Source organism: Agrilus planipennis, unplaced genomic scaffold, assembly GCF_000699045.2.
Source record: "Agrilus planipennis isolate EAB-ADULT unplaced genomic scaffold, Apla_2.0 scaffold10, whole genome shotgun sequence".
In the NCBI taxonomy this organism is placed as follows: domain Eukaryota; kingdom Metazoa; phylum Arthropoda; class Insecta; order Coleoptera; family Buprestidae; genus Agrilus; species Agrilus planipennis.
Window position 1 is genome coordinate 2,865,514 of NW_020442465.1, and position 23,557 is coordinate 2,889,070.

General features: G+C 32.5%; 5 protein-coding genes across 6 annotated transcripts; 1 reads left to right on the forward strand and 4 right to left on the reverse strand.

The window, feature by feature from the left end:
* Positions 1 to 350: 350 nt before the first annotated feature.
* LOC108734065 (loricrin-like) lies at positions 351 to 4,848 on the reverse strand. The gene is made up of 4 exons (XM_025981055.1): positions 3,231 to 4,848; positions 2,142 to 2,356; positions 1,873 to 1,921; positions 351 to 706 (listed from the first exon to the last, which is right to left on the reverse strand). The coding sequence occupies exons 1-4, from the start codon at positions 4,750 to 4,752 to the stop codon at positions 654 to 656; spliced, it is 1,839 nt and encodes a 612-aa protein (XP_025836840.1). The 5' UTR covers positions 4,753 to 4,848; the 3' UTR covers positions 351 to 653.
* A 2-nt stretch (positions 4,849 to 4,850) lies between these two features.
* Positions 4,851 to 6,980, reverse strand: LOC108734099. The gene is made up of 3 exons (XM_018465499.1): positions 5,994 to 6,980; positions 5,522 to 5,876; positions 4,851 to 4,961 (listed from the first exon to the last, which is right to left on the reverse strand). The coding sequence occupies exons 1-3, from the start codon at positions 6,328 to 6,330 to the stop codon at positions 4,865 to 4,867; spliced, it is 789 nt and encodes a 262-aa protein (XP_018321001.1). The 5' UTR covers positions 6,331 to 6,980; the 3' UTR covers positions 4,851 to 4,864.
* Positions 6,981 to 10,344: 3,364 nt separating this feature from the next.
* Positions 10,345 to 19,737, reverse strand: LOC108734090 (USP6 N-terminal-like protein). Its single transcript, XM_025981011.1, has 6 exons — positions 19,050 to 19,737; positions 18,344 to 18,752; positions 18,008 to 18,286; positions 17,511 to 17,660; positions 16,845 to 17,151; positions 10,345 to 12,424 (listed from the first exon to the last, which is right to left on the reverse strand). The coding sequence occupies exons 1-6, from the start codon at positions 19,187 to 19,189 to the stop codon at positions 11,910 to 11,912; spliced, it is 1,800 nt and encodes a 599-aa protein (XP_025836796.1). The 5' UTR covers positions 19,190 to 19,737; the 3' UTR covers positions 10,345 to 11,909.
* Positions 19,738 to 19,857: 120 nt separating this feature from the next.
* LOC112906602 (transmembrane protein 258) lies at positions 19,858 to 20,443 on the forward strand. The gene is made up of 2 exons (XM_025981012.1): positions 19,858 to 20,106; positions 20,164 to 20,443. Exons 1-2 carry the CDS (start codon positions 20,104 to 20,106, stop codon positions 20,401 to 20,403), a joined length of 243 nt encoding a protein of 80 aa, XP_025836797.1. The 5' UTR covers positions 19,858 to 20,103; the 3' UTR covers positions 20,404 to 20,443.
* A 950-nt stretch (positions 20,444 to 21,393) lies between these two features.
* Positions 21,394 to 23,547, reverse strand: LOC108734069 (tumor susceptibility gene 101 protein). 2 transcript variants are annotated; one of them, XM_018465459.2, is made up of 7 exons: positions 23,319 to 23,547; positions 23,182 to 23,266; positions 22,894 to 23,138; positions 22,631 to 22,736; positions 22,171 to 22,574; positions 21,762 to 21,895; positions 21,394 to 21,646 (listed from the first exon to the last, which is right to left on the reverse strand). In XM_018465459.2, exons 1-7 carry the CDS (start codon positions 23,361 to 23,363, stop codon positions 21,460 to 21,462), a joined length of 1,206 nt encoding a protein of 401 aa, XP_018320961.1. In that variant the 5' UTR covers positions 23,364 to 23,547; the 3' UTR covers positions 21,394 to 21,459. The 2 variants fall into 2 exon arrangements, with proteins under 2 accessions (XP_018320961.1, XP_018320962.1); XM_018465460.2 differs by having other exon boundaries at positions 22,894 to 23,123; positions 23,319 to 23,546.
* Between the last annotated feature and the right edge of the window lie 10 nt (positions 23,548 to 23,557).

The window sequence follows — 23,557 nt, forward strand, 5'->3', positions numbered from 1 at the left end:
GAGCAATAATTTAAAATGTCATAGTTCATTCAAAGAGTAGTATGTTCTTTTTTATTTTTGTAATAGATAAGAGAAAATAACAAAGTGCATTTGTTATCTTTTTTATGATATGATGTAAATTCAATAGATTCGGTGTTTGTGTTCTTGATATTTAATTTAATTGAACGTGATCTTATCCTAAAAGGTGACTGATAATATTGTACTGTGCTGATGAGCGAAATTCGCTTGGGAAATCCCGCGCTCATTTCTTGATTATTCTTAAAATTTACCAACAGTTTTTATTCATTAGTAACGAAGTGCAGTTTAATTAATAGTCCAAATTTTGCTAATCTTTATTAAGACACCACAAAAAAAATTATTGCCAGTTTTAATAAGTAAGACTCATCATGAAAGGGAAGAGACAATATACAGCTTTACAAAAAAAAAAGAAACATAAAATATTATAAGATTCGTAGAAAATCGATATTACCTACCACGAGCAGGACATACAGGATTACAATAGTACCCTAGTAAAAATCAAATTTAACAAAAAAAAACAAACACCGTGAATAAAAAACGATCACTCAAAACCACTGAACAAAACAACAAACATGAAATTATTTGCCGAAACAAGATTCGTGACCGTAAAAAAAAAGACAAATGCATTGGAGAACTCATCTGCAACACTTTCCACAAGCATTGCACACATCGTAGCAACAAATAGGGTCTGGAACAAAGGGGGGAAAACGATATTATATGCATACAACGTGCTTGACTTGTACTTAGTTAATTTCCAGGCCGGTATACAGTTCAATTTTTTGAAGTCATATTCGTTTTAAAAAATTGAATTTTGCGTCAAAAAATCAGCGACTTTTTTGGAATTTCCATTACAAGCTATAAGAGCTTACTTAATTTTTTTGATCTAGAAAGTACAGAAGAATGTACAGTAACACAACTAGATAGATATAAAGACAAATCAATTTCTTTCATTTCCCATTAAATTAATTAAGCTTCATTAAACACTAATTAAAGCAACGGAAGAAAAAGTAGGGAAAGAGCGAATATAAAGAAGAATTATTAGTGGATGATTTTAAATATCTAGGAAGTCAGATAAGTCAGGACGGAAGGAGTAGTAGGGATATAAAGCGGATGATAGCGCAGGGTCGAGTCGTCTTCAATAAAAAAGTCAGCGCTATGCTCGCAAACGATTAATTTAAAAATTCGAAAAAGGTTATTAAAGGTGTATGTTCGGAACGCGACGCTATACGGGTGCGAAACATGGGCAGAGGGCGAGGCGGAAAAGAAAAGGTTATAAGCGTTCGAAATGTGGTGTTACAGACAAATGATGAGGATACTGTGGATAGAGAAGGTTAGAAATGAAGAAGTATTAGAAAGAATAGGAGAACAGAGGACTCTATAGAAGTTAATAAGAAATAGGTGAGATAGGTTAGTAGGACACCTTCTCAGGCATGAAGGTCTAGTCAGAGACATATTAGAGGCAGAAACAGGAGTTAGGAGGGGTAGAGGTAGACCTAGATTAGATTGCTGTTCGCAAATAATTAAGGATGTGGGATGCTCTAGTTTTAGAGAAATGTGAAGATTAGCTCAGGATAGACAAGAGTGGAAGTGCGTGTCCAACCAGTCTTAGGACTGACGACCTTATGATGATGAAAGCTAATTCTTTAGCAAACGCTTTATAATATGAAATAAAACTTTTATTTGAAGGAAATCGTTGGATTATACCGGTTTTTTCAGGCCATTTCAAGTAAAATTTCAGCATTTCTTATAACTAATGAAAAACCCTTAGAACCCTTTCGCTTGCGTCTGTATACCTGCCTGGTAATTTTGGTAGTTGAAAGTAAACTATCAATAAACCCTCAATATGACACTTACATGAACACTGGCAACACGATGGCGTGTAACAGCTACTGAAACAAGTTACCTAAAAATAAAAATATATTGTTATATAAAGTATTCCCTTAAGTGGTAACAAAGGTTTATCCAAACGAGGCCATCTGGAACACTTATTAAAAAAAGTACATATAACGTATTAGCTACGTATTGAAACTCACATCAAAATTAGTTCAAAGTTCAGTGAATACAAGTTAAGTTGGAATATTGTAAAAATAAAAGTTTAATTAATTTCTTAAACAGAAACTTACTGCACAACTATCATCCAAATCACGAGATGGTTTACGGGGTCCAAGGTTAGGAGGTGGACCACCAAATCCTGCTTCTTTGTCTTTACCTTTACCATCTCCTTTTCCGCCTTTCCCACCTTTTCCTCCAGATTCATCATCGCCTTTACCTTTCTTACCTTTACCACCTTCGCCGTCACTGTCATCATCGCCGCCGCCTTTGCCTTTGCCCTTGCCACCTAAATTTCATTAGCGTTTTAAATTTTAATAACCAACAATCTTTTTATCGTCTAGCCTTCTAATTTACAGCAAACATAACTTCGAGAAACTAGATTATTTTATGCTAGTTACCGTTTTCAATATAAATACAAAATAGAGTTAAATTGTTGACGAGTGAGTGTAAACTGTTTTCCAACAGCATTTCTCAGTTTATCATGTAGGTACATTCACGATCACTGCCAGCTTTTAAATATCGTTCCTCTCTAATTTATGTCCTGATTAAGGATTTTAAAAAAACCAAACCGAATGGGGACACTCAATAATTAGGTCATGTCCCAATTAAAACATTTAATGCGATTTAAATGTTGTATTGAGCAATAATTTAAAATGTCATAGTTCATTCAAAGAGTAGTATGTTCTTTTTTATTTTTGTAATAGATAAGAGAAAATAACAAAGTGCATTTGTTATCTTTTTTATGATATGATGTAAATTCAATAGATTCGGTGTTTGTGTTCTTGATATTTNCGTTTTCAATATAAATACAAAATAGAGTTAAATTGTTGACGAGTGAGTGTAAACTGTTTTCCAACAGCATTTCTCAGTTTATCATGTAGGTACATCCTACATTCGTAAGACACTGTTGTTTTACTTACTATTTCTTTAATAGCATATTAACTCTACCCTGAAAAGAAATTGCACTATCATAGATCGGTGATTGATGTGTATGGAAATAAAAACTTTTGACAAGGGACAGTTTTATTTGACTGATACAACATAGATTGATAATTGAAGATAACGTTTTACACACGATATATGATAATACTGTCATCTTCAGGATAGTGTTCTTAGATATTGTTTTGTCATATTTATCAAAAATTACTATTTCTTCTTGCCTTTCTTTCCGCCTTTTCCTCCTTTTCCACCTTTGCCTTTCTTCTCTGTCCCAGAAAGCGCCGGATCAAATTGGGTATCTCTAGAACATTTCTGAGGTGGAGGTTTCAATTCGGGTCCTTTTGGTGTACATAATTCTAATTCCAAATTATTCTTCTTGTTCGCGCCTTCAGTTTTTTTCCCTATTCTCAAGATGAAAACTTCCTTGTTCGGATCCGTTAAGTTTGCATTTTGGGCTCCGTTTTTGTCGGTACACATGGGAGGTCCCATGCCTCCCGCATTTTGTGCACCACCCCCGCCACATGCTCCTACATTAAAGTCAAAAGGACGATTGTTGGCAGCGGGCGACATAGCCATTTGGTTTCCCCCACCGCCTTGACACGGGCTTACTTGGACGTTTCCTGTAACCCCTTTTCCTATATTTTCCACTGTACAAGCGCAACTGCCCGAATCAGCACATTCTCCAACTTGCTCGATTTTGTTGTCTTTATGTACTCGCAAAGTAAGCTTATTACCACCCATAGAGGCACCGATTTCCTCGTAATTTCCTGGAGGATCATCGAATTGAGGTGCCATGGCGCCTCCTGTATACTGTTGCATAGCACCGTATTGGTTGCCCATCGGATAACCACAAGGTGGAGGCTCAGGTCCACCCATTCTACCACATTCATTGCATGGTGTATCATATTGCTGATTTCCATTACAACCACCACCCCCTCCTCCATAACTTCCTCCTGCTCCACCGCAGCCTCCTCCCCCACCATAGCCTCCTCCTCCGCCGTAACTTCCTCCTCCAGGACAGCTACCTCCTCCGCCACCGCCAAAACAAGGAGTGCGAGGGCAGTTTGGATTTGAGGGTCCACGTCTTGCTCCAGACCCTCTTCCATTTTGACTGGAACACACGTCTGATCCGCTCTTCTTTGCCTTTTTATATCTGTATAAAGAATGGCCTTCTTTATCTTTGAAAAGCACTGTCTTGTCGGTAAGATTCATTTGAAATTGTGTAACGATCAACTTTCCAAAGCATGACATCCTAATGTACATGCTAAGACAGCCAATAACTTCGCATGTTGGACCTCGAATCTCAAATGTGTCCTTTAATGTTTTTGCAGTAGGGGATTGACCTGTGGACTGGGCAACTGACTCTATTAACTCGTTAAACAAATTAACAATAGAAATTAATGAACAACCAATTGGTACTTTGTCTGGTAGTACGCCCGGTTCGGCCTTCTGATAAATGTTAACAAAAACATCAAATTGTTTACTGGCATCACAAGCTTGTTCTGGGGTTAGTGAAAACAAACAGGACTTTCCGCTTTTGACACTTTCTTTACCACCACATTCTGATTTAGATGCTGATTGAAAATCGTCTTCGCAAATATCTAACGGGGCATTATCCAAGAACTGTACAGAAACGCAGATGTTTTCAGTCATGCACGGCATGCAAGGATCGTTACATTGAATGTCCACTTTGTCAACGAGAAATTCCAAAAGAAAAAGATTTTCGGTAACAATTTTATCCATTGTTTTGTTCCAGGTCACGAAAAATTTACCAAGTTAAGTTACATAAAATTTTATATGACAAATTTTTTGCACGTCAAATTTAAACAGTTTTTCTTTTGTTTTTGTTTTGTTATTATTTTGAAAATCTCTCCGGTCGAAAAGGTACATTTGGCGGCGGATAATTTATAAAATACCAGTTGCAAGCTTCGTGTTTGAAAGGTTGTCCTACACTGTAAGCAAAAAGGTGAAAAATATTGAGGGAAGAATTAATCTTCTAACAGAAACACAAAAACTACGTTTCTTTAAAGTGTGTATAAGTTTTTCGTTAAGAACAATAATAAAACCTAACTGCGTTTCATTTCAAACGAGCTCGTTCCACAAGGTGTTGTGTTAAGTTTGAGAAATCAGAACCAAATTAAATAAACAATTATCTTGACTTTTTGATAATTTAGCACAAACTTAATATTTCCGGCATAACACAATGACCTTTGAAAATAAATCTACAACGCTTATTTCTTTTTTAATTTCTATTAGATTTCATCATATCTTTTACTTTAATGATAATAAAACAAATTGTTTCTAAATATTTCAAAATTTCGTCTAATTTACGTCAGACCTCCCAGTATTACCGATTCCTTGCTTCTTTACGTTACTATATTTTTATCTGGAGACCTTAAGATGATGAGTCAAACTTTATCACACTTATGCAATCATTCATATCAACAGACGAACAGACGTCCATTTTTACTAAATAATAAATACAAAACAGATAATTGGAAAAATAACTTACAGGGCCATGTCCGATTTTCTTTTACAAGCAGTACGATCCGTTTTATCGAATACCCGAGGCATATTTTGCCATCGAATAGGTTGATCATTATCGACGTTTCGCGATGTTTCAGTTTCCGGTTTTACCATAGGTATAACAGTGTCTTTCGGCTTATCTTTCTCTTCTTTCCACCATCCAGGCGGTTCAAGGTCGCATCTGTATAACTGCGTAGCTTTTGCAATTTTTTCTGCTTGCTTCTGTTTAACCCATAGCTCTTCTTCTTTTGCTTCTTGCTCCATCTTTTCCTTCAACTTGTCCAAACGAGTATTTATCATGTAGTCGATTTCAAATTTATAAGAACGAGGAATGAGCTTTGCTGTAATGGACACATGAAATCACATACAGTATAGCTTTTGATTTCTCTGTTTCTTAAATTTAACCCATGCAATATAACAGTAGGTACTAATAACTGAAGATATCAAATGTTCCTTACGGATAGGCTTGTAAGTAGGATTATATGTATCCGTCACCACCACACTGTATTTTCTCGCAATGTCATGTACAAAATCTGCATTTTCACCAGGTTTGTCAACCCAAATAGCTTTTGCATCTTTTAGCCATTTATTAAGAACCGTTTCCCCAGGTTTGGAATAAAGTGTTGAAGGACCTGCATCCTCTGGTCCATATTGTATTGGAAAGATATATTTTCCTACGTTCGGCTGTGTATGTCGTGGTGGCTCAGAAGGCGAAAACTCTTGATTCGACGTGTAATTTTGTGAAATATCTTTTAGTATATAATCTTTTGGAGGCCAAGGAGGCAACGTAAACATTTTAATAATGAAAATAATACGATTTAAAAACCGGTAAAAAAAGCCCAAAATGAACCCTAAAATAATTTGAGTGACATTTACGTTTCTTGACACATATTAAGAGTATTATCGGATTTCGAGTAATTAACATAAAGGAAATATGGTATTGTGGTTTCCATGCGGCGAATGTTACCATGCATTTCTAATAAACACTAAATGCGATTGTAAACTAAAAAGCTCAAACCCGAACACTAAAACACTGAATGTCTGAAGTTGTCTTCAGTCCCAAAAGATCACTTTGTTACCCAAAAGTATTTTGGACGTTCATTGTGTGGTATTTTGGTATTCTCCTCTAGATCCGTTTAGTAAATGCGATTTATTCTTACCTGGAATGTTGTGTCACAGTTTCTCGTCCCTGAATTCGAGATGAATCGTACCTTCGGGGCAGGAATATGATAAAAACCCGTATAAAGTTCTCAACAAGGTACGGTACCCCCTCCCGGGAGTTGGCTGCCCACACCTTCAGATCAAGTGGCAATTCATACCCATGAGGGAATAATGTCGTATTTCAGCAATTTTAATTTTGAAATCTATTTTGAATTTACGGTAACTGTGCAGATTATCAAATCGAAAGCATGACAACCTACTGTAGCCCATAACCTTCTGATTTAAAATAAAAACTTTTGGAAAGGGACAATTTTATTTGATTGAAGCAACATGTAGATTGATAACAGGATAGTGTTCTTAGATATTGTTCTGTCACGTTTATGAAAAATTACTTTTTCTTGCCTTTTTTTCCACCTTTTCCACCTTTTTTTCCTTTTTTTCCTTTCTCTGGAGGCGGTGGATCATATTCGGTGTCTCGATCACATTTTATGGGCGGAGGTCTCACTTCGGGACGCTTTGGTGTACACAAATCTAATTCCACATTATTGTTCGCCTTAATCGGGCCTTGTGATTTTTCCCCTAATCTCAAGATGAAAACTTCCCTTTTGGGATCCGATAATTCTGCATACTGGGTTCCGTCTTTGGCTGTGCACATGGGGGGCGCAATGGTTACTGTATTTTGTCCTGCTCGACCAACATTACAATTTCCAACTTTAAATTTAAAAGTACGATCGTTGAAAGCGGAGGACAAAGCCATTTCGTATCCTCCACCGCCTTGGCACGAGTTTACTTAAAGAACCCCCATTTACTCTCTTACTCTGACTTTCCCCCGTACAAGTACCTCCTACTATCAGAATCAGAAAATTTATGTGACAAGTTTTATGGAATACGTCAAATGTAAACAGCTTATCTTTCGTTTTTTTGTTGTTATTTAGAAAATTTTACATCACAATCCAAGGGTCATAAAAGTGACGTAAAGTTTAGAGGGAGGGAGGGGGTAAAACGAAACGTTATTGTGTGTTACAGGGCAGAAAATAAACTTAAAATTTTCAAATAAGTATATAAGAGCGAATATAAAGATAGGAGACGAGAAATTAGAAGAAGTGGCTGATTTTAGATACCTAGGAAGTCAGATAAGTCGGGATGGAAGGAGTAGTAGGGATATAAAGCAGAGGATAGCGCAGGGTCGTGTCGAACGGTTAATTTAGAAATTCGAAAAAGGTTGTTGTGGTGTCATAGGCGGATGATGAGGATAACGTGGGTAGAAAAGGTTAGAAATGAAGAGGTATTAGAAAGAATAGGAGAACAGAGGACTCTCTGGAAGTCAATAAGAAATAGGCGAGATAGGTTGGTAGGACACCTTCTCAGGCATGAAGGTCTAGTCAAAGACATATTAGAGGCAGAAACAGGAGTTAGGAGGGATAGAGGTAAACCTAGATTAGATTACTGTTCGCAAATAGTTAAGGATGTGGGCTGTTCTAGTTTTGGGGAGATGCGAAGTTTAGCTCAGGATAGGAAAGAGTAGAGGTACATGCCCAGTGCCGGTTTTACCACTACCAGCGCCCTGGGCGAGATTTCTACGGCGCCCTCCAACTACAATTCAAACCCATAGGAAAAAAGGGAAAGCATATAATGAAATAACCATTTATTAAAACAAATAATTATTTATTATAAAAAATAACCATTTATTAGAAACAAACTAATAAAATTTTACTTTTCTGGCCTTTCTAGAGTCTACAGTTAATTTTAATTGGAGATCACTACAGAGCTTGACGAGGTCGGGTTTTTCTGGAATTTGTTTAATATTGTATAAAAAAGACCAAGATTTCGAGTACTCTCCGCTTAATTTTGAGAATGAAGTGGAGGGCGCCTGCGGCGCCCCTTTTGTCCGGCGCCCTGGGCGATCGCCCAACCGCGCCCTACCCTAACACCGCTACTGTACATGCCCAACCAGTCTTAGGACTGACGACCTTATGATGATATACAATACTTGATATATATCGCAATAGGCATGTTATTAAAAAATAATGCGGTTCACGCTTGTGTAACTAAAATGGGTACACAGGTCTATATGTGTAAAAAACTCAAAAACATCAAAAAATTTCACGTGGTACTGTCCACCCGACTAAAAGTACAGGGATAAAATGATTTAAGTAAAGTCACAGTCAGACTCGCGCAACGAAGCATCGAAAACATGTAGAATAAATAAATAAATATGTATATTTTTATTATTTAGTTACTAGTCATCATTCTTTATGTGCTTATGTACTGTATTATAACAATAGTAATAATATCCTTTCAAATTAGAGTGCATTAAAACCGTAAAATAACAAAAAAGTAATAACATACAATACTTCCAAACTGTACATTTACAACGTTAGAAATTGCACTATCACAAATTGGTGACTAATGTGTATAATGATAATAACTATTAACAAGGGATAACTTTATTTGATTGATACAACACAGATTGATAATAGAAGATAACGCTTTCTGAATGGTATAAGATTATTGTCATCATAGAGATAGTGTTCCTAGATATTTTTTGCCATATTTATCAATGTTGCTATTTTTTCTTCCCTTTCTTTCCGCCTTTTCCTTTTTTTTCTTTCTTTTTTTTCTCGGGAGGCGGTGGATCATATTCGGTGTCTTGATCACATTTTACGGGCGGAGGATCGGGAAGCTTCGGTGTACACAGGTCTAATTCCACATTATTCATTTGACACGGGTCTTCTGCTTTTTTCCTTATTTTCAAGATGAAAGTCTCCTTTTTCCGATCGGATAATTCTGCATACTGAGTTCCGTCTTTGGCGATACACATGGGGGGTGTAACAGTTTCTATATTTTGTCCTACACCCGCGCCATTACAAGTTCCTACTTTAAATTGGAAAAAACGATCGTCGGCCATTTGGTTTCCTCCACCGCCTTCGCACGGGTTTACTTGAACGTTCTATACAAACCCATTTTCTCTTTTTTTTATAAATTTTTACTTTTTTTCACAACTACGAAAATTTACAAGAATAAATTATATGAAATTTTACATGGAGAATTTAATGTATGATGTCAAATGTAAACATATTTTCTTTTGTTTTTTTTTTATTATATGTATAATTTTCTGGTCGAAACAATTGTCCTACACTGTAAACAAGAATATAAAATAATATTACGGAAACGCATGCGATCAGGGAACTTTTTATTTCCGTCTGTGGTAACTAGCATAGAGGACTTGCTGACCGAAGCCACACATAAATTAATCTTCTAATAACAGAAATATAAAAATGAATAAAATTATTAGTGTACAATATATATATTTCATTATAGAGGGTAACAAAACGTCACCCCTTTCAAACGAACCTGCTATCATGGAATTGATTAAATTAGAGATATCTTTCATATTTTTTGAATTTTTAAAACAGTATTAGTTTGGACAGAGGGATTTTTCAGAATTTTAGGTGCAACATTTACCGAAATATATTGAAAATGTACCTCATAAAGAAAAAAGCGGAATAAATCGAAAGTTACCTAAATTTTGAAAGAACCATATGGCAATTTTTGTTTTGATCGTTGCTGCAACTTTCATAATGCAAATAAATAAGAAATACATATACGTATATTTTTTTAAGACAGTCATTAATAAAAGTCGTTAATTACTTGCAGATATAATTTTTAAATCATTTTGTATTATCTATCGAACATTTTATACTTTATTGCAAATATCACGACATATTTATGTATTTTAGTACTGTATCATAATGACGAACAATAATATCCTTTTAAATTACAATATTTTGAAATATTAATCATAATTATCAATTTTTTGTAAAGTAAAAAAAATCAACTTACAATACTTCTAAACTCTACATTCTAAAAATAACATCCTAGTTATTTACAACAACTGACCTGTTAATATACATAATTTACACTATATCTAAAATTTGACGGTTTTCCTTTTTGTTTCATTATTTTTTTAATTGCTTTAAATCTATTTATCCAACTGAGTATTAACATTATTGAAGACCAACAAAAACTATTCATTGACTTAATTTATCACTTGAACAACAATAGAAATGATTTAAAAAATCATACTGAAGACTAGTAGCTTTGGGATACACACCATTACAGTATTCTATAATTGTCTACAACATGGAATATGGAACCGTCAGTTGGAGGGGGAGAAAATGGATGTAAGGGGAGGGGATGAATTTTGTATAACACTAAAAAAATGTTTGGAGGAGTGGAGGCTACTGAAAAAACAAATATTGGAACAAAAACTAATGTGACCTAATCTAACATTGTTAAATTTCTTATGGAGTGACGTTTGCTTGGAGTTCAAATTGTACAATTGTATTAATGCAACAGCTGTACCCCTTTACCCACACCTAAAAACCTTTTTATTACTGTATAAAGTCATCCCCATCCGTTCCACCCATTCCCCACCTCCTCAGCCTGACTGTCCCATGTTGTAAACAATTGTCAAGTATTCAACTTGAAAATATAATTTGTAAAAAGACTCCTACTTACTACCTGTAAATTTAACTGTATATGTAAAAAATAAAACAGTGTTCTTACAAACTCTAAAAAGTAGTAAATAAATACAAAAGATAAAATATATACTGGTATCCACTATACTATATTGCCAAATAATTTTAAAAATCTATGTATTTGCAATACAAAATGCAATTCCTTGAAGCGAACATATTATATGGCACCAATAAAATGGAATGAAGAAATTAGGTAGGAATCGGTTTGTTATAATACTAAATAAAATGTATATGGAAACAGAGCAGACACTAACGTAAGTTTGTTATGTCCATTATTACTACACCTAAATTTGGCATGCTCAGGGAAATAATAATTTCAAAATTTTTAAAATATAACTGGGATTTTATTTCTTTCCAGTTGCTAAAACAATGAAATTAAATTATAGGATACTGTTCACTATAAAATTGGAATGTACTGTTATATTTTGTAAGTTAATAAACTGATTAATTTAGGAGGATAAACAACAACAAAATGTTAATATAACTTTGAATTCCAAAATCTTAACTTCTATTATTACATTTTTGCACGATCCAAAGAGTAGTCGCTTACTTTTCAATTAATTATTATGATTACTTGTAAAATCAACTCATTATACATTCTGCAAAAATCCTTTCCCTGAGTCAATACTTTTAACCAAAAACAATTAACGAAAGATACGTTCCTATTTTTCATTACTTTAAGTCAATTTCAGGGCTGTCAATTCTAAACGACCGGATCTGTCCATGTTCAACAAGAGGTGTTAGCAATTCATCATTATCCACCCTAATTCGTATTTTATTATCTGGGAATGTATTGGGTGGAACCTTCACGTCCCCATTATGGGGACTGACCAGGGGAGTGTCGAGAGGTGAATAAGGGACATATATTCGTAAGACATCGGGACTGGGATTATGAGGAGTGGCTCGGGGAGTGGAATGTGTGGAAAACAAGGGTTTATGTGCACCACTTGATGTGACTATGCCCGATCCTACGGAACTTGCCCCCCCTACTGAGTTATCTGACACGTTGCTGTGCGTGTCGAGACTGTTTTCATGTGCTTGTGAACGCGTTATGGTAGAGAATACTGATAGATCGGCCGTGGATGTCACACTTGTGTCAGCCAAAGAACGTTTCGAACCCATATGCTGGCAGTCTTCAAGGAGAGAACTGGTATCATCCATGCTGGGATCAAATGAAAATTTTGAGCCTGAAAAAGATAAAAACACTAAAGGAAAACATTGCAACAATAATATTTATAGAGCAAGCCGAAGCTCTTGGTAAATAGTAAAATTTCGTATCTTATTCTCAGATACTTCATGGTTGTAGGTATTATAGGATTAATTATATTTTATTACCAGTTTTTGTGGTATGATATCTTGGTATCTGATATCAATTTTGTTGTTTCTTCTTGTAACATTTTATCGATGCATCGTTATTACCATTTTTATCAGAATAACTATTTTCCGTTGGACAAAACCGACGAGAAGGTAAAGGAGAGGAAAATGAAGGAACTGGAAAAAGTATAAATTGTTCTATTCTAATAAAAAATAAATCGTTTTTCAGAATAGTTTACAAGCACTTACAAAATTATGCTTGCCAACAATTCCAAATTCAGCTGTTATCAAATTCATTTAATTGAGAATACAAGTTCGTTTAAAAATATGTATCTGTGAAATATAAAAGAAAATTATGTTATTATAATTAAGATTCATCACTTTTACTTCGATTAAATATTTCAATTTTTTTGTCTGATTAAAATTTTAACAGACAACTCTAATTGAATGAAAAATTCTATTCATCTCAAAAATATAGTAGACAATTTGAAACAACCAATATACTTTATAAATTAACATAATTGTATAATATTAATTCCAATTTGTTTGTTTATTCGTGACTCATTGGTTAGTACGAAAGTTAAAATGGAAGAAATTATGATACAATAGGCACTCGATATTGTGAACATCATATTCATTTCTTATCATTTCTACTTTTTTTTTGTTGATGTCCTTCTATGAGTACTGTATTACTGTTTTATATTTACATAAATGTTTATTTTGTTAATTTAATGTGAACAACTGTTGTTTTTCTTTTTTGGTTCACACTACAGAGTGTCTGCTGTACTCCATGTTCTTCAATTTAAAAAAAAGTTTAAAGTGTGCATTGTTAAAAGAGTCTGTGTTGTCGTTATTTATTTTTCTTTTACAGTAACAGACATATAAATGCTTCAACCAACACCACCTTTTTTTGTTATCACAAAGCTTCGAATAAAATTAATAGTGGGGACAAGAAAGACGAGAGAAAAAGAAACCAAACCAAAATTATTATTTACAAAAATATATTAAGATGCATACAGTAGATACTGAGAATGTAAAAAACAGCACTATTACAGGCTAATTTTCTATAGGTTTCTAAAAGCTTGAATTTATTAAAAAAAATATGCAATAATGAATACTCAGATCTGCAAAACTTGATAATAAATTAATCAGCTGGGGATACATAAAGTTGTATTACTTTAATGTGAAAAAGATTACGAAATTATTTTTCATTTTTATAATAATACTGTAAAGTTAAAAAATGTTCTTTTAATAATTCCAAGCTATCTACCACCTACGTACCTACCTAGCAGTCTACCTATGATAATCTAGGTATAAATCACAAAACCGTTACATGCAAATAGGTACATGCTTACATTGAATAAGTACGTACACAGTTTCATTAAAAAAAAAGGAGCAGTCATTTTATCTGCTTTGTACACTTGTCAGCCACAACATCAAAAATATCTAGAAAAAGTCATAATGAGTATACAGATAGGTATTAGAAGTTATTTGGCTCTAATCTAAAGCGTTGAACTTTCTAACAAAAAACGAAATAATAAAAATCAAATACATTCAACATTTATCTACTACTAGAAAAAAATATGTATTGTTAACTCCAATTAACTGAAAAGTACGTTTCCTGAAGGAATAGGAACTAACAGTATGTAAATTAACAAAAAGTATAGGGGTCGATAGGAATATCAAAATGGCATCCATAACAGTGAGTTACATAAGTTTGTTAAAAAAAATTATTATTCCTTACACTTATTTAATAAGTCATAACATTTAAGATCAATTTTGTAGGATCCTAAACGTTATAAATGATTAATAGATGTATGAAATAATAAAAAAAATTAGCTAACTTACTAAACTCACTGTTATGGGCGTCATTTTCATTTTTTTTCAGCATGAATAAACTATAGGCAGCTATCTGCAAAATCTGTAGCGTTTATGCAACTTTTATATGTACCACATCAGGATCTGCTATCAAAATTAAATTAGTAACTTCTCGATTTAAAAAAATGTAAACGATAAATATTGTACATAATTTGAACGTTTCAGTATCTCCAAGTTTTTAATTCTAAACCAAATAAACAATATTTATTTCTCTGTGTTGATGATACAAGAAACGCTCAAATAATTAAATCAAAAAGTATACTTTCTAATAACAGACCCTAGTGAAATAAAACTATAAATCCAAAACACATAACCGGAAAAGTATTCTTCACATTCGTTTCGAGAACATCTTTATCAAATACAAAAAAGTGAATTTTCGTAGCACCTTTGGCAAAAGTAATATAATATCTAATAAACATTATGTTTTAATATTTTGATTATTAATTTTAATCAATTAGATATCGGATCACCGCAAAAATCTGTGATTTCTTTATTACTATTATTATATTTACCCTTTAATGCCTAATTCCGTTTAATTAATTACTGTTAGTCGAAATGAAGCAAAGAAAGAACGAAGTTAACGTTCCAGTGAAATAAAACTGTTACTATTAACAATTTTATAAACAAATTAATGCAAGCAGTAAACTAAAACATAAAAGCATGCAAACGAAAAAAAGCTTAACTGTAATGATGTCCTTACAATATAAATGCAAAAACCATCAATTATCATATACAGGGTGTGTACAATTTATTAAATTTTTAATCATAAAAATATTAAAGCAAATTATTAAGATTAATTATGCAATTTAAATTGCACACTCTGTACCTTTTCTTCGATATTTAGTAAGTCAATGTAAACCAAAGAAATAGTAGATTTTTTTATATATAATGATCAATTTTCGCAAATACCCTGTATATTCACTTATAATTTTGATAAATTTCTAAACTTTACGCATTTTATTACGTAAAATAGATTTGACTGACTTATACTGTTTTTATATACCTAATGAGAATTTTAACTCTGATTAAAACTCTACCTTATACATACTCATAAGTCATACTTATTAGTTATTTTTTTCCCATTTCTAAGAAAAAAAATTTCATAGTAAAAAAATGCCACACGAGGGACCATGAATCTCAAAATTCTTACAGAAATAAGCCACTAGCAACAATGCTTCTTTGAAAACATCTTTAAAATATTAATAAATATTAGTAATTGTAACTGATTAGAAGCTTTGTATTTATCTGTGATTAATTACACCCTGCATTAAATTTAAAATACGTATGAAGCTCCTTTACAATTTTATTAATAAGTGGATTAATGATCTTAACTTTTCAATTTGTTGTGTAGTTGAGAAACATTAACAAAGGTACAATTAATACTGGACGGATAGTAATATTTTGGCAGGTGATTCAATCTGAAATCCTCATTATTTTCAAAGACAAATGTTTCAAACGAAATATTAGAAAAAATTAGTATCAGAAACAAGTATTGGATCTGTTGCGCTTTGTATAATGAAAACTATTGCAATGTTTTCGGGGAGTGTTGAAGTAAGATATCTCACTAGCATTCAGTCATAGTTAAATAATCACATAATACACGATAGATTTGAAACTTATCGTTAAAGCTTTTCATTCTAAGGACCCGAAGGTGTACACAATTATTTATTCTCGCTATGTCCAGTGTCCTTGCTACACAAAAAATAAAAACTGAAAATATGAAAAATAGGACCACAAAGATTACAGTTAGAGTTTTATATTAATTTTCTTTATAATTTGCCCATGTTGATCAATTTTTTTTTTAATCTAGATTTAAAATGTGTCACGAATTATCAAATTTTCAAAGGCTATAAAAATACGAATTAATTTTAAAAGAGAATTACTACTTAAGCAGATGTTTTAGAAAAGTATATTAAGTTGAGTTCAATTCGTTTTTTAACATTAATCATTGTGTTTCTAATTCAATTTTTCTTTTTATTTTATTTCTTTAAGAAAGTTGCACATCTTTCATAAAAATTATGAAAACTTAAGAAACCATACAATCTGTACATATTTGTTTAAAAAAGTCTATCACTGTTTTAGATTTTTAGAAAACATTTGCTTTAAAATAATTGTTCAAACTGTAAGTAATTTTACGGTGAAAGGTAGATTTTTAATAAATCTTCACAAAAGGATATACGTATATGTAACTTGAAATTTCAAAAATTTCATTAAATTTCCATCATTTTAAGAAATACGAACTTCCTTAGAAGTGGTGTAAGGAACTGAACATTTTCTTTGCTAACTGAAGCATCTACAGTCTCGTGCATTCAAAATGTACACTACCACTCCCACATTCACTCTCTTCTAGTGAGGTGTCGCATGCGAATACGGTGTCATCGTCGTAATCGTCGACTTCATCGTCTACGTCAGTACCTGTGAGACCGGCAGAATCACCAACGGACAATTGAACGTCGTTTTCAAGGGCCTCGCGCGCCTCTTCGCGTCGAAGTACCACCAAAGTGTTCGTTTCGCGTTCCTTCTCTGTAAACTTTTCCGCCCGGTGTCCAATTATCTGATCGACCGTGGGTTCGATGAATACCCCGAAGGGGCGGCTGGGAATCTCGTCTTTGGTCGGAGGCCCCGGATGGTCGAGTTTGGCACGTTTCAAGTCCTCAAGAGCGCGTTCTAAAGCGTGGACTGCCGAATCATCGTCGTACATAAAATCTTTGTACAACTTTACCTACAAAAAAAATGATAAGGAAATACAAATTAACTTTTGTGTATTTCATTCCCACCAGCTAGTAATGGTGAAAGAGAAAAGAAATGAAAATTCAACAAAACTACAGAAAAACGTGGAACAGGGTAGACAGACCCAGAACTGAACCGGCGTACCTCCAAATGCTAAGCTATGATCTGGACTACTTTTTAACTATGTTTTTAATTGTTTCTTTCCAAATATTCTATTATATACTGTTAATTATCTTAAAATCAGAAAAGTTATGTGATGTAATTTAAGTTAGCGGAAGAAATCAGCACATAAATCCCTAAATGTTCAATGTGGAAATAAAACTTATACTATAAAAGGAACAATGTATTTACCTGAATAAAATGTACAATTGAGTCCATATCATTCAGTTTCATGATACTTTTCTTGTGCAGTCTAAGTATTGTGAAAGCCATTGCAGTGATGACTCGCTCTCCTATCAGTAAGTAGATGTCCCATATCCTAAGGCACAAACTAAATGGCACCTAAAAAAAATCGATGTTGTAGAATAATAAAAAGTATGCTATCACATTATTTTTAAATATAATGTATATATATTATAAATAAGTTATAAACACCACGAAAAAAATGCAATAAATAATTACTCTTCTGAATTTAAAGCATGTTTATAATATAGAAATTGGTATAGTTCACTTCTAAGCACTTTTTACTCTTACAATACTTTGTTTTTAAACACTGACAACTTCTAACAATTTAAACTCTAGATTTTATTGAAATTTGCAAATGTTATATCAATAACTTTTGCAAAAATTATTACAGTTCAGTTGTATTAAAATAACATCATATTTTTATTGCATCTGTAATAACTTACCCTTTCGACAAAACAAACAAAGAACCACTTCAATGAATATAGAATGGCATCGAGTCCATGCTTGTCAAAATGTTTCTTAAGACCTGGCATAAATTTCGTTAATATACGATCATGATGAGCAAGAAAGCGTGTCAATTTCGGAAAGCCTTCTTTATAAAGACCGTGCATTGAGAATTTTGGATCGGTCAATAAGATATGCATTGCCCAAAAAGCATCTTCTTCATCCATGTACATGAGAAGTACACCTGCTAATCCAGACATCCCTTGGCAATAGCCCACCTACAAATTATAATTATAAAATTGCAAAAGATTTATTTTCAGTGTAATAACAAATACCTCAGAATTGTACATTGCATAAGCGGTTAATACTTTAAAAAGAGATTGCTGTTTTATTCCATATCGTTCTCTATAAAAAAGATGTTCTCTAAACTGCCTATTGACATCAGAATCGATTTGTCTAGCATCAGTAGAATATTTTCTAGCTAATTTTAACATTTCATCATATTTTCCCCTATTTTCTGTTTTGGTTTTATCTAAACTTAATAAAAGACACCAAACTTGTGGACGTAAAGAGTTTGGAATGCCTTTGAAAACACGTTTGTGCAATTTTTCTTTAGTAACAGAAGAGTTCCATGACTTTAACATTTTACGCCATTTTTTAACTCTTTCCAATTCAATCTGTTGCTTTTTAGCTTCCTGCGGGTCCACTTTTGATGGTAACCGTTTATCATGAATGAAGCCATACCTGTTAGGCAGAATAAAACTTATATAGATAGTTTATTTATTTATTATTTAATCATAGGGCAAATAGCCCTATATATACAAAATACAGAAGTAAAATATATATTGCTAACGGTGTCTTGCCATTAAAGTGACTACTGTAGCATAAAGCATCACAGTGTATTTCAAATAAAACTTTCGACACTTATTTAACTTTATTAACACAATGTTAAGATTAAATTTTTAGATTTATGTAACAAAAAAGTAAAAAATTAAAAAGGTAATTGTGGAATAAATTTCTGTACTTTTCATATTTACAAACCTGTCAGTTGCATGATATACTTCAAATGTGGGATCTTCCCAGGGATCAATTTCAGCTCCTTCTTCTCTACCTCGGTCATAACGTTTAAATATTTTATCTCGCTCTTCAGCCGACCTTTTTAATAAGTCTTCCTCATTCATCCCACATAAAATGAATTATTTAATGTATTACTATTATTATCGAACAGCATTCCGTTAAAAATACTGGTTATTCGGAAATTTGACTCACAAACATAGGGAGCACTCAGATGAAAATAAGATTTGTATTTTTTGAAGCATACTTAAGAGAAATTGGGTTAAGGGTTATATTTTCTACATTGCTTTACACACCATCAAAGGAACTATAAAACTTAATCGTTGCACTAATGACATAAATATTTTGAGGTCTTCTTTTCAGGAGAACAATTGTTTAATATTATAATTCAATTTATTAACAGGTCTACTGGAAACACCTGTCAGGTTTCAACCCACAATCGCCATTATATACTATTTATCCTCATTTTTCATGGTTTTCACTAATAATGCTTAATGATTTATCTTAACTCAATTATTATGATTTAAGTTCGTAGCACTGGTTTAAAAAAATAAGTTGATTTTATTGAATTAAGCAGTCCTTTTTAAGAAAATTGACTAGTTTTTGACAATCATAGATATGCTTTTTTGAAGACTATTTGCCATAAATAATAGATACACAAAGGGTAAGGAAGACTATTTGCGATAAATGAGGCCCATAGAATGCAGAAATACTTTTTATAAGGAAACGCCATATCTCTAACTACTACTTAATGCCATTTAATGCTAACTTCTATTATCTATGGCTAACTTCTGATCGCTTCTGATACTGATAAACTGATAAACGAACTGTTAACGTGGGTACTGATTTCACTGCACCGGTATTAATTCTGCTTTGTGCTCGTTGTGCCACGTTTTATGTGTAAACCACTTGGAAATTATTAATTATCATATAATCATTTTGCGGAGTTAACAACAAAACTATTTACCTGTAATTCAGTATATTTAAAAAACAAATTCCATAACCTCCACATATTTTCAAAATGGTAATATTTATGTTTAATAAGTCATGTAATTTTTAAAGGAACATTTTTAATTTCTAGATTGATACAGAAAATATGGTACGTTATATTTCTCCAGTAAACCCAAATGTTTTTCCACATCTAACATTTGTTCTGTTGGGAATAGGCATTTTCTTCACAGCTTGGTTCTTTGTGTACGAAGTAACAAGTACAAAACTTACCAGAGATCTTAAAAAAGAATTACTTTTATCATTAGTAGCTTCAGTATTTTCTGGATTTGGAATTATGTTCTTGTTGCTTTCTGTTGGTATTTACGTATAATAAAAGTCTTACTGTTTCATTAATAATTTTATATATTGTATATTAAGTTTTTTTCTATACATCGTGACATTCCCCAAATGTATATTATTTATTTTAAATATAAACAGTCTGATTTTTACAATCTATAATCAGCAAATGCCATATTAAACATTCATTTGATTTGTCAGTTTTTATTTACAAATGGCTAATAACAATAATATATAATTGCATTAAATTATTTATACACTTATTAAAAGTAGAATATATTTTTGGGCAAAAACATTGGCTACATTAAAGGGGGAGAATAGAATTAAAAGTGTAACTAGTTCCATCTTAATTTTATATAAACATTGCTCATTACAAAGAGACAAATAAAATGTACTCCATAGAATTTGTATTGGATGTGACTAAATTATTCTTGAACAAGAACACAGAAGGCCAAAACTGATGTAGTACATTGTAATGGATTTAAATGAGAATATTTCATCAGCATATAGTGAAGATGCATGTGTCAACACATCTTCAGGAAAGACAACATATAAGCGAAAACCTTTCAAATGTTTTTATCCAGACTGTCAATACTCTGGATTTTTTAATGACTTACTGAAACATTATTTTAAAAGGCACAAAGCTACTGATTCGTCAGACAAAAAGATACTTAGTTTTTACTCAATTCCACAAAGCAATTTTACAATAATTGCTCACAATCATATTTTCTACTTTAACATAACTTTAGCGGCTTCCGCAGAAGGATATTATGTAATAACCGAAATAAAAACTACAGGATTACATTTGAAACGATTTGTTGTTGTATTAGAATTAATGAGCAAATGTGCCACTTCAAATTTAACTTTGAAATCAAAAAAGTTTAAAGCTAAAAGTGTTATCACCTTTTTTATTTCTTTAACAGACTTTTACAAGTTCTATCACCCTGAAAACATGCTGCAAATTGCTATTGATATATTACAGTACTAGTATACTATTTTTATATTTCATCTTTTGTTTTGNTATAATAATAAAATTGATTTTATATATAGTAATTAAAATTTATAATTAACGATATTGCTTAATAATTAATTAGGCAGCTAAACCTGCTTTTTGTCGACACTTTTGCATCAGAGCTCGTAACATAAATTGTTTCCTAGACAACATTCGAACTTGTCGCAAAAATACATCCAAATCTATAACACCACACCGTAAAGCTTCTCCCATGTAATAAATAGCATCCTCAATAGCAGCTTCTTCGGCGTATGCATTAAGTAGCCTTAAAGTGTTTACATTTAAAAAAAATATATGCATCTTTACGTTTAGTAAAGGATAATGTATAATTTGAAATTAAAGTATTTCTATCAGGCGCAAATAATAAAAAATGGACTTACTGCTTGTATAAAGGAGCCGTAGTAATCACAGCATCATCGACATCTATAGACTCTTGGTTACTGAGTCTCTCAATTGCATTTTCCAATTCTTGTTCTTTATCTTTTAGTAAGAGGATGTTTTTTTCCAAATCACTCTGCAAAAAACAAACTTCAGTTAAATTAACTTAAATCCCTCCATTATAAATGATAAAAACAAATGAAAATGATGAAATGGATTATTTCAAGTGTGATAAGTTGCGGTTTTGTGATTCATAATCTAAATAAATAAAGATAGCTAGGGCTGTCAATGTGTATGCATTCCACAAAAACTATTGGCAGAAAGGAAGTTTCTATTTCTGCTACATTGTATGCCTGACTAATGTTATGCTGTTTTACCTAATTATGTATTTTACTAATTATAAAGTAGTACCTTTTCTTTTTCCATTGCTTGCAACATGGAATCTAGTTTAGCTTTACCATGTTTCAATTCTTCATGAGTCTTTCTCAATGTGTCTAATTCAGCTTGATTTTGTTGAAATTGTTCCTTCATTCGTCTCATAAGTTTCTCTTCTATAGCTGTTAAAAGTGATTCTCGAATATGTTCATCCTTAATAGTTCCTGTACTACCAGGAATAGGGGGTGCAGGTTTGATTCCTGGGAAAGATGATGTAGGTGGATATGGTGGATAAGAAGGGGTGGGGTACGGTGGGTATGAAGGAAATGCAGAAGAGCTTACGGGAGGATATGGAGGATAGCCTCCATATCCTCCTGGTTGATAGGAAGATGCAGCAGGATAAGGTAGGAATGAACTGCTAGCTGGCTGTGGCATATAAGCTAAAAGTAGGGCAAAATTATTAAAATAAAAAACAATACACACAAAAAAACAGTACTTGAAGATGGATACGGTGCATCATCTTTTGGTTTTGCAAAAACAGGTGGTTGTTCACCAAATGTAACTATCATTACTTGAATTAATCCCAATAGATCTGATGTATGCTGCAAAAAAAGTTTAAACAAAAATTAGTTTGAAGCTATAAAAACTTCAACCTTATGAAATTAAAGTTTTCACAACTGAGTATTAATGAAGTATGATCTATATTTGATTGAAAAGTAAAGGAGCCTTTAAATACAAATAATTAGAGAAAGAACTTACTGGAACCCAATCATGTAGATAAGGCAAATATATTTTCCCATTTTGATCTACAAACATAGAAACTTTAATAGCCATGTCTGATGTTGGTTTAACATAACAAATAGGGGCATTCTTAGGGTGAGTGTCCATTAACCATATACATATCGGAATATTATAGACATTCCCTTTATATCTTACTGGTATTGTGCCACCTAAATTTACTAAGTCCATTTGGGTTCCATCATTAAACACTTGAAATAAGAAAGCTATATACCATATTTAAGAATGGGCTACACATTTATCACTTACTATATGTCTCATTTAAAGGAGTCAGTCCAGGGTAATGTTTCACCACGTTTAAAATTTCTCGTAATGTAATATCAGGGTTGTGATACTTAAAAGTTCTATTAGAATAAGGAATTAAGTATTGAAAAAAATAAACTTACGTTTGCGCTGGTTAACCATTGCCGAATACGATTTTCATCAACCATTGTGTTCTGAAAGTTGTACAAAGTATATTTTTAAACGTTTTCATAAATCACATACAACGTTCGTTTGGTATCATTTGCGAATTATAAAGTATAAATTTTATTATATTTGCTTTTCATTCAGTTCCAGTACTGAAACAATGCAGGAGAACAATGACACATAATTAAAATTAAATTAAACGTCAACTGACGTAAGC

What these genes read in the sequence shown, in the direction of transcription:
- LOC108734065 (XM_025981055.1), bottom strand. Translation starts at nt 4,752, where the DNA reads ATGGATAAAATTGTTACCGAAAATCTTTTTCTTTTGGAATTTCTCGTT. An exon ending in ATTTGGATGATAGTTGTGCA is followed by an intron (nt 1,922 to 2,141) that starts GTAAGTTTCTGT and finishes TTTTATTTTTAG; the next exon opens with GTAACTTGTTTCAGTAGCTG. An exon ending in ATCGTGTTGCCAGTGTTCAT is followed by an intron (nt 707 to 1,872) that starts GTAAGTGTCATA and finishes CCTTTGTTCCAG; the next exon opens with ACCCTATTTGTTGCTACGAT.
- LOC108734099 (XM_018465499.1), bottom strand. Translation starts at nt 6,330, where the DNA reads ATGTTTACGTTGCCTCCTTGGCCTCCAAAAGATTATATACTAAAAGAT. An exon ending in TCCTACTTACAAGCCTATCC is followed by an intron (nt 5,877 to 5,993) that starts GTAAGGAACATT and finishes TGTCCATTACAG; the next exon opens with CAAAGCTCATTCCTCGTTCT. An exon ending in AGAAAATCGGACATGGCCCT is followed by an intron (nt 4,962 to 5,521) that starts GTAAGTTATTTT and finishes TTTTGCTTACAG; the next exon opens with TGTAGGACAACCTTTCAAAC.
- LOC108734090 (XM_025981011.1), bottom strand. Translation starts at nt 19,189, where the DNA reads ATGAATGAGGAAGACTTATTAAAAAGGTCGGCTGAAGAGCGAGATAAA. An exon ending in TTGTTTGTTTTGTCGAAAGG is followed by an intron (nt 17,661 to 18,007) that starts GTAAGTTATTAC and finishes GATTTTTTTTAG; the next exon opens with GTGCCATTTAGTTTGTGCCT. An exon ending in CAATTGTACATTTTATTCAG is followed by an intron (nt 17,152 to 17,510) that starts GTAAATACATTG and finishes TTTTTTTTGTAG; the next exon opens with GTAAAGTTGTACAAAGATTT.
- LOC108734069 (XM_018465459.2), bottom strand. Translation starts at nt 23,363, where the DNA reads ATGGTTGATGAAAATCGTATTCGGCAATGGTTAACCAGCGCAAAC. An exon ending in AATGGTTAACCAGCGCAAAC is followed by an intron (nt 23,267 to 23,318) that starts GTAAGTTTATTT and finishes AGAACTTTTAAG; the next exon opens with TATCACAACCCTGATATTAC. An exon ending in TCCTTTAAATGAGACATATA is followed by an intron (nt 23,139 to 23,181) that starts GTAAGTGATAAA and finishes TATGGTATATAG; the next exon opens with CTTTCTTATTTCAAGTGTTT.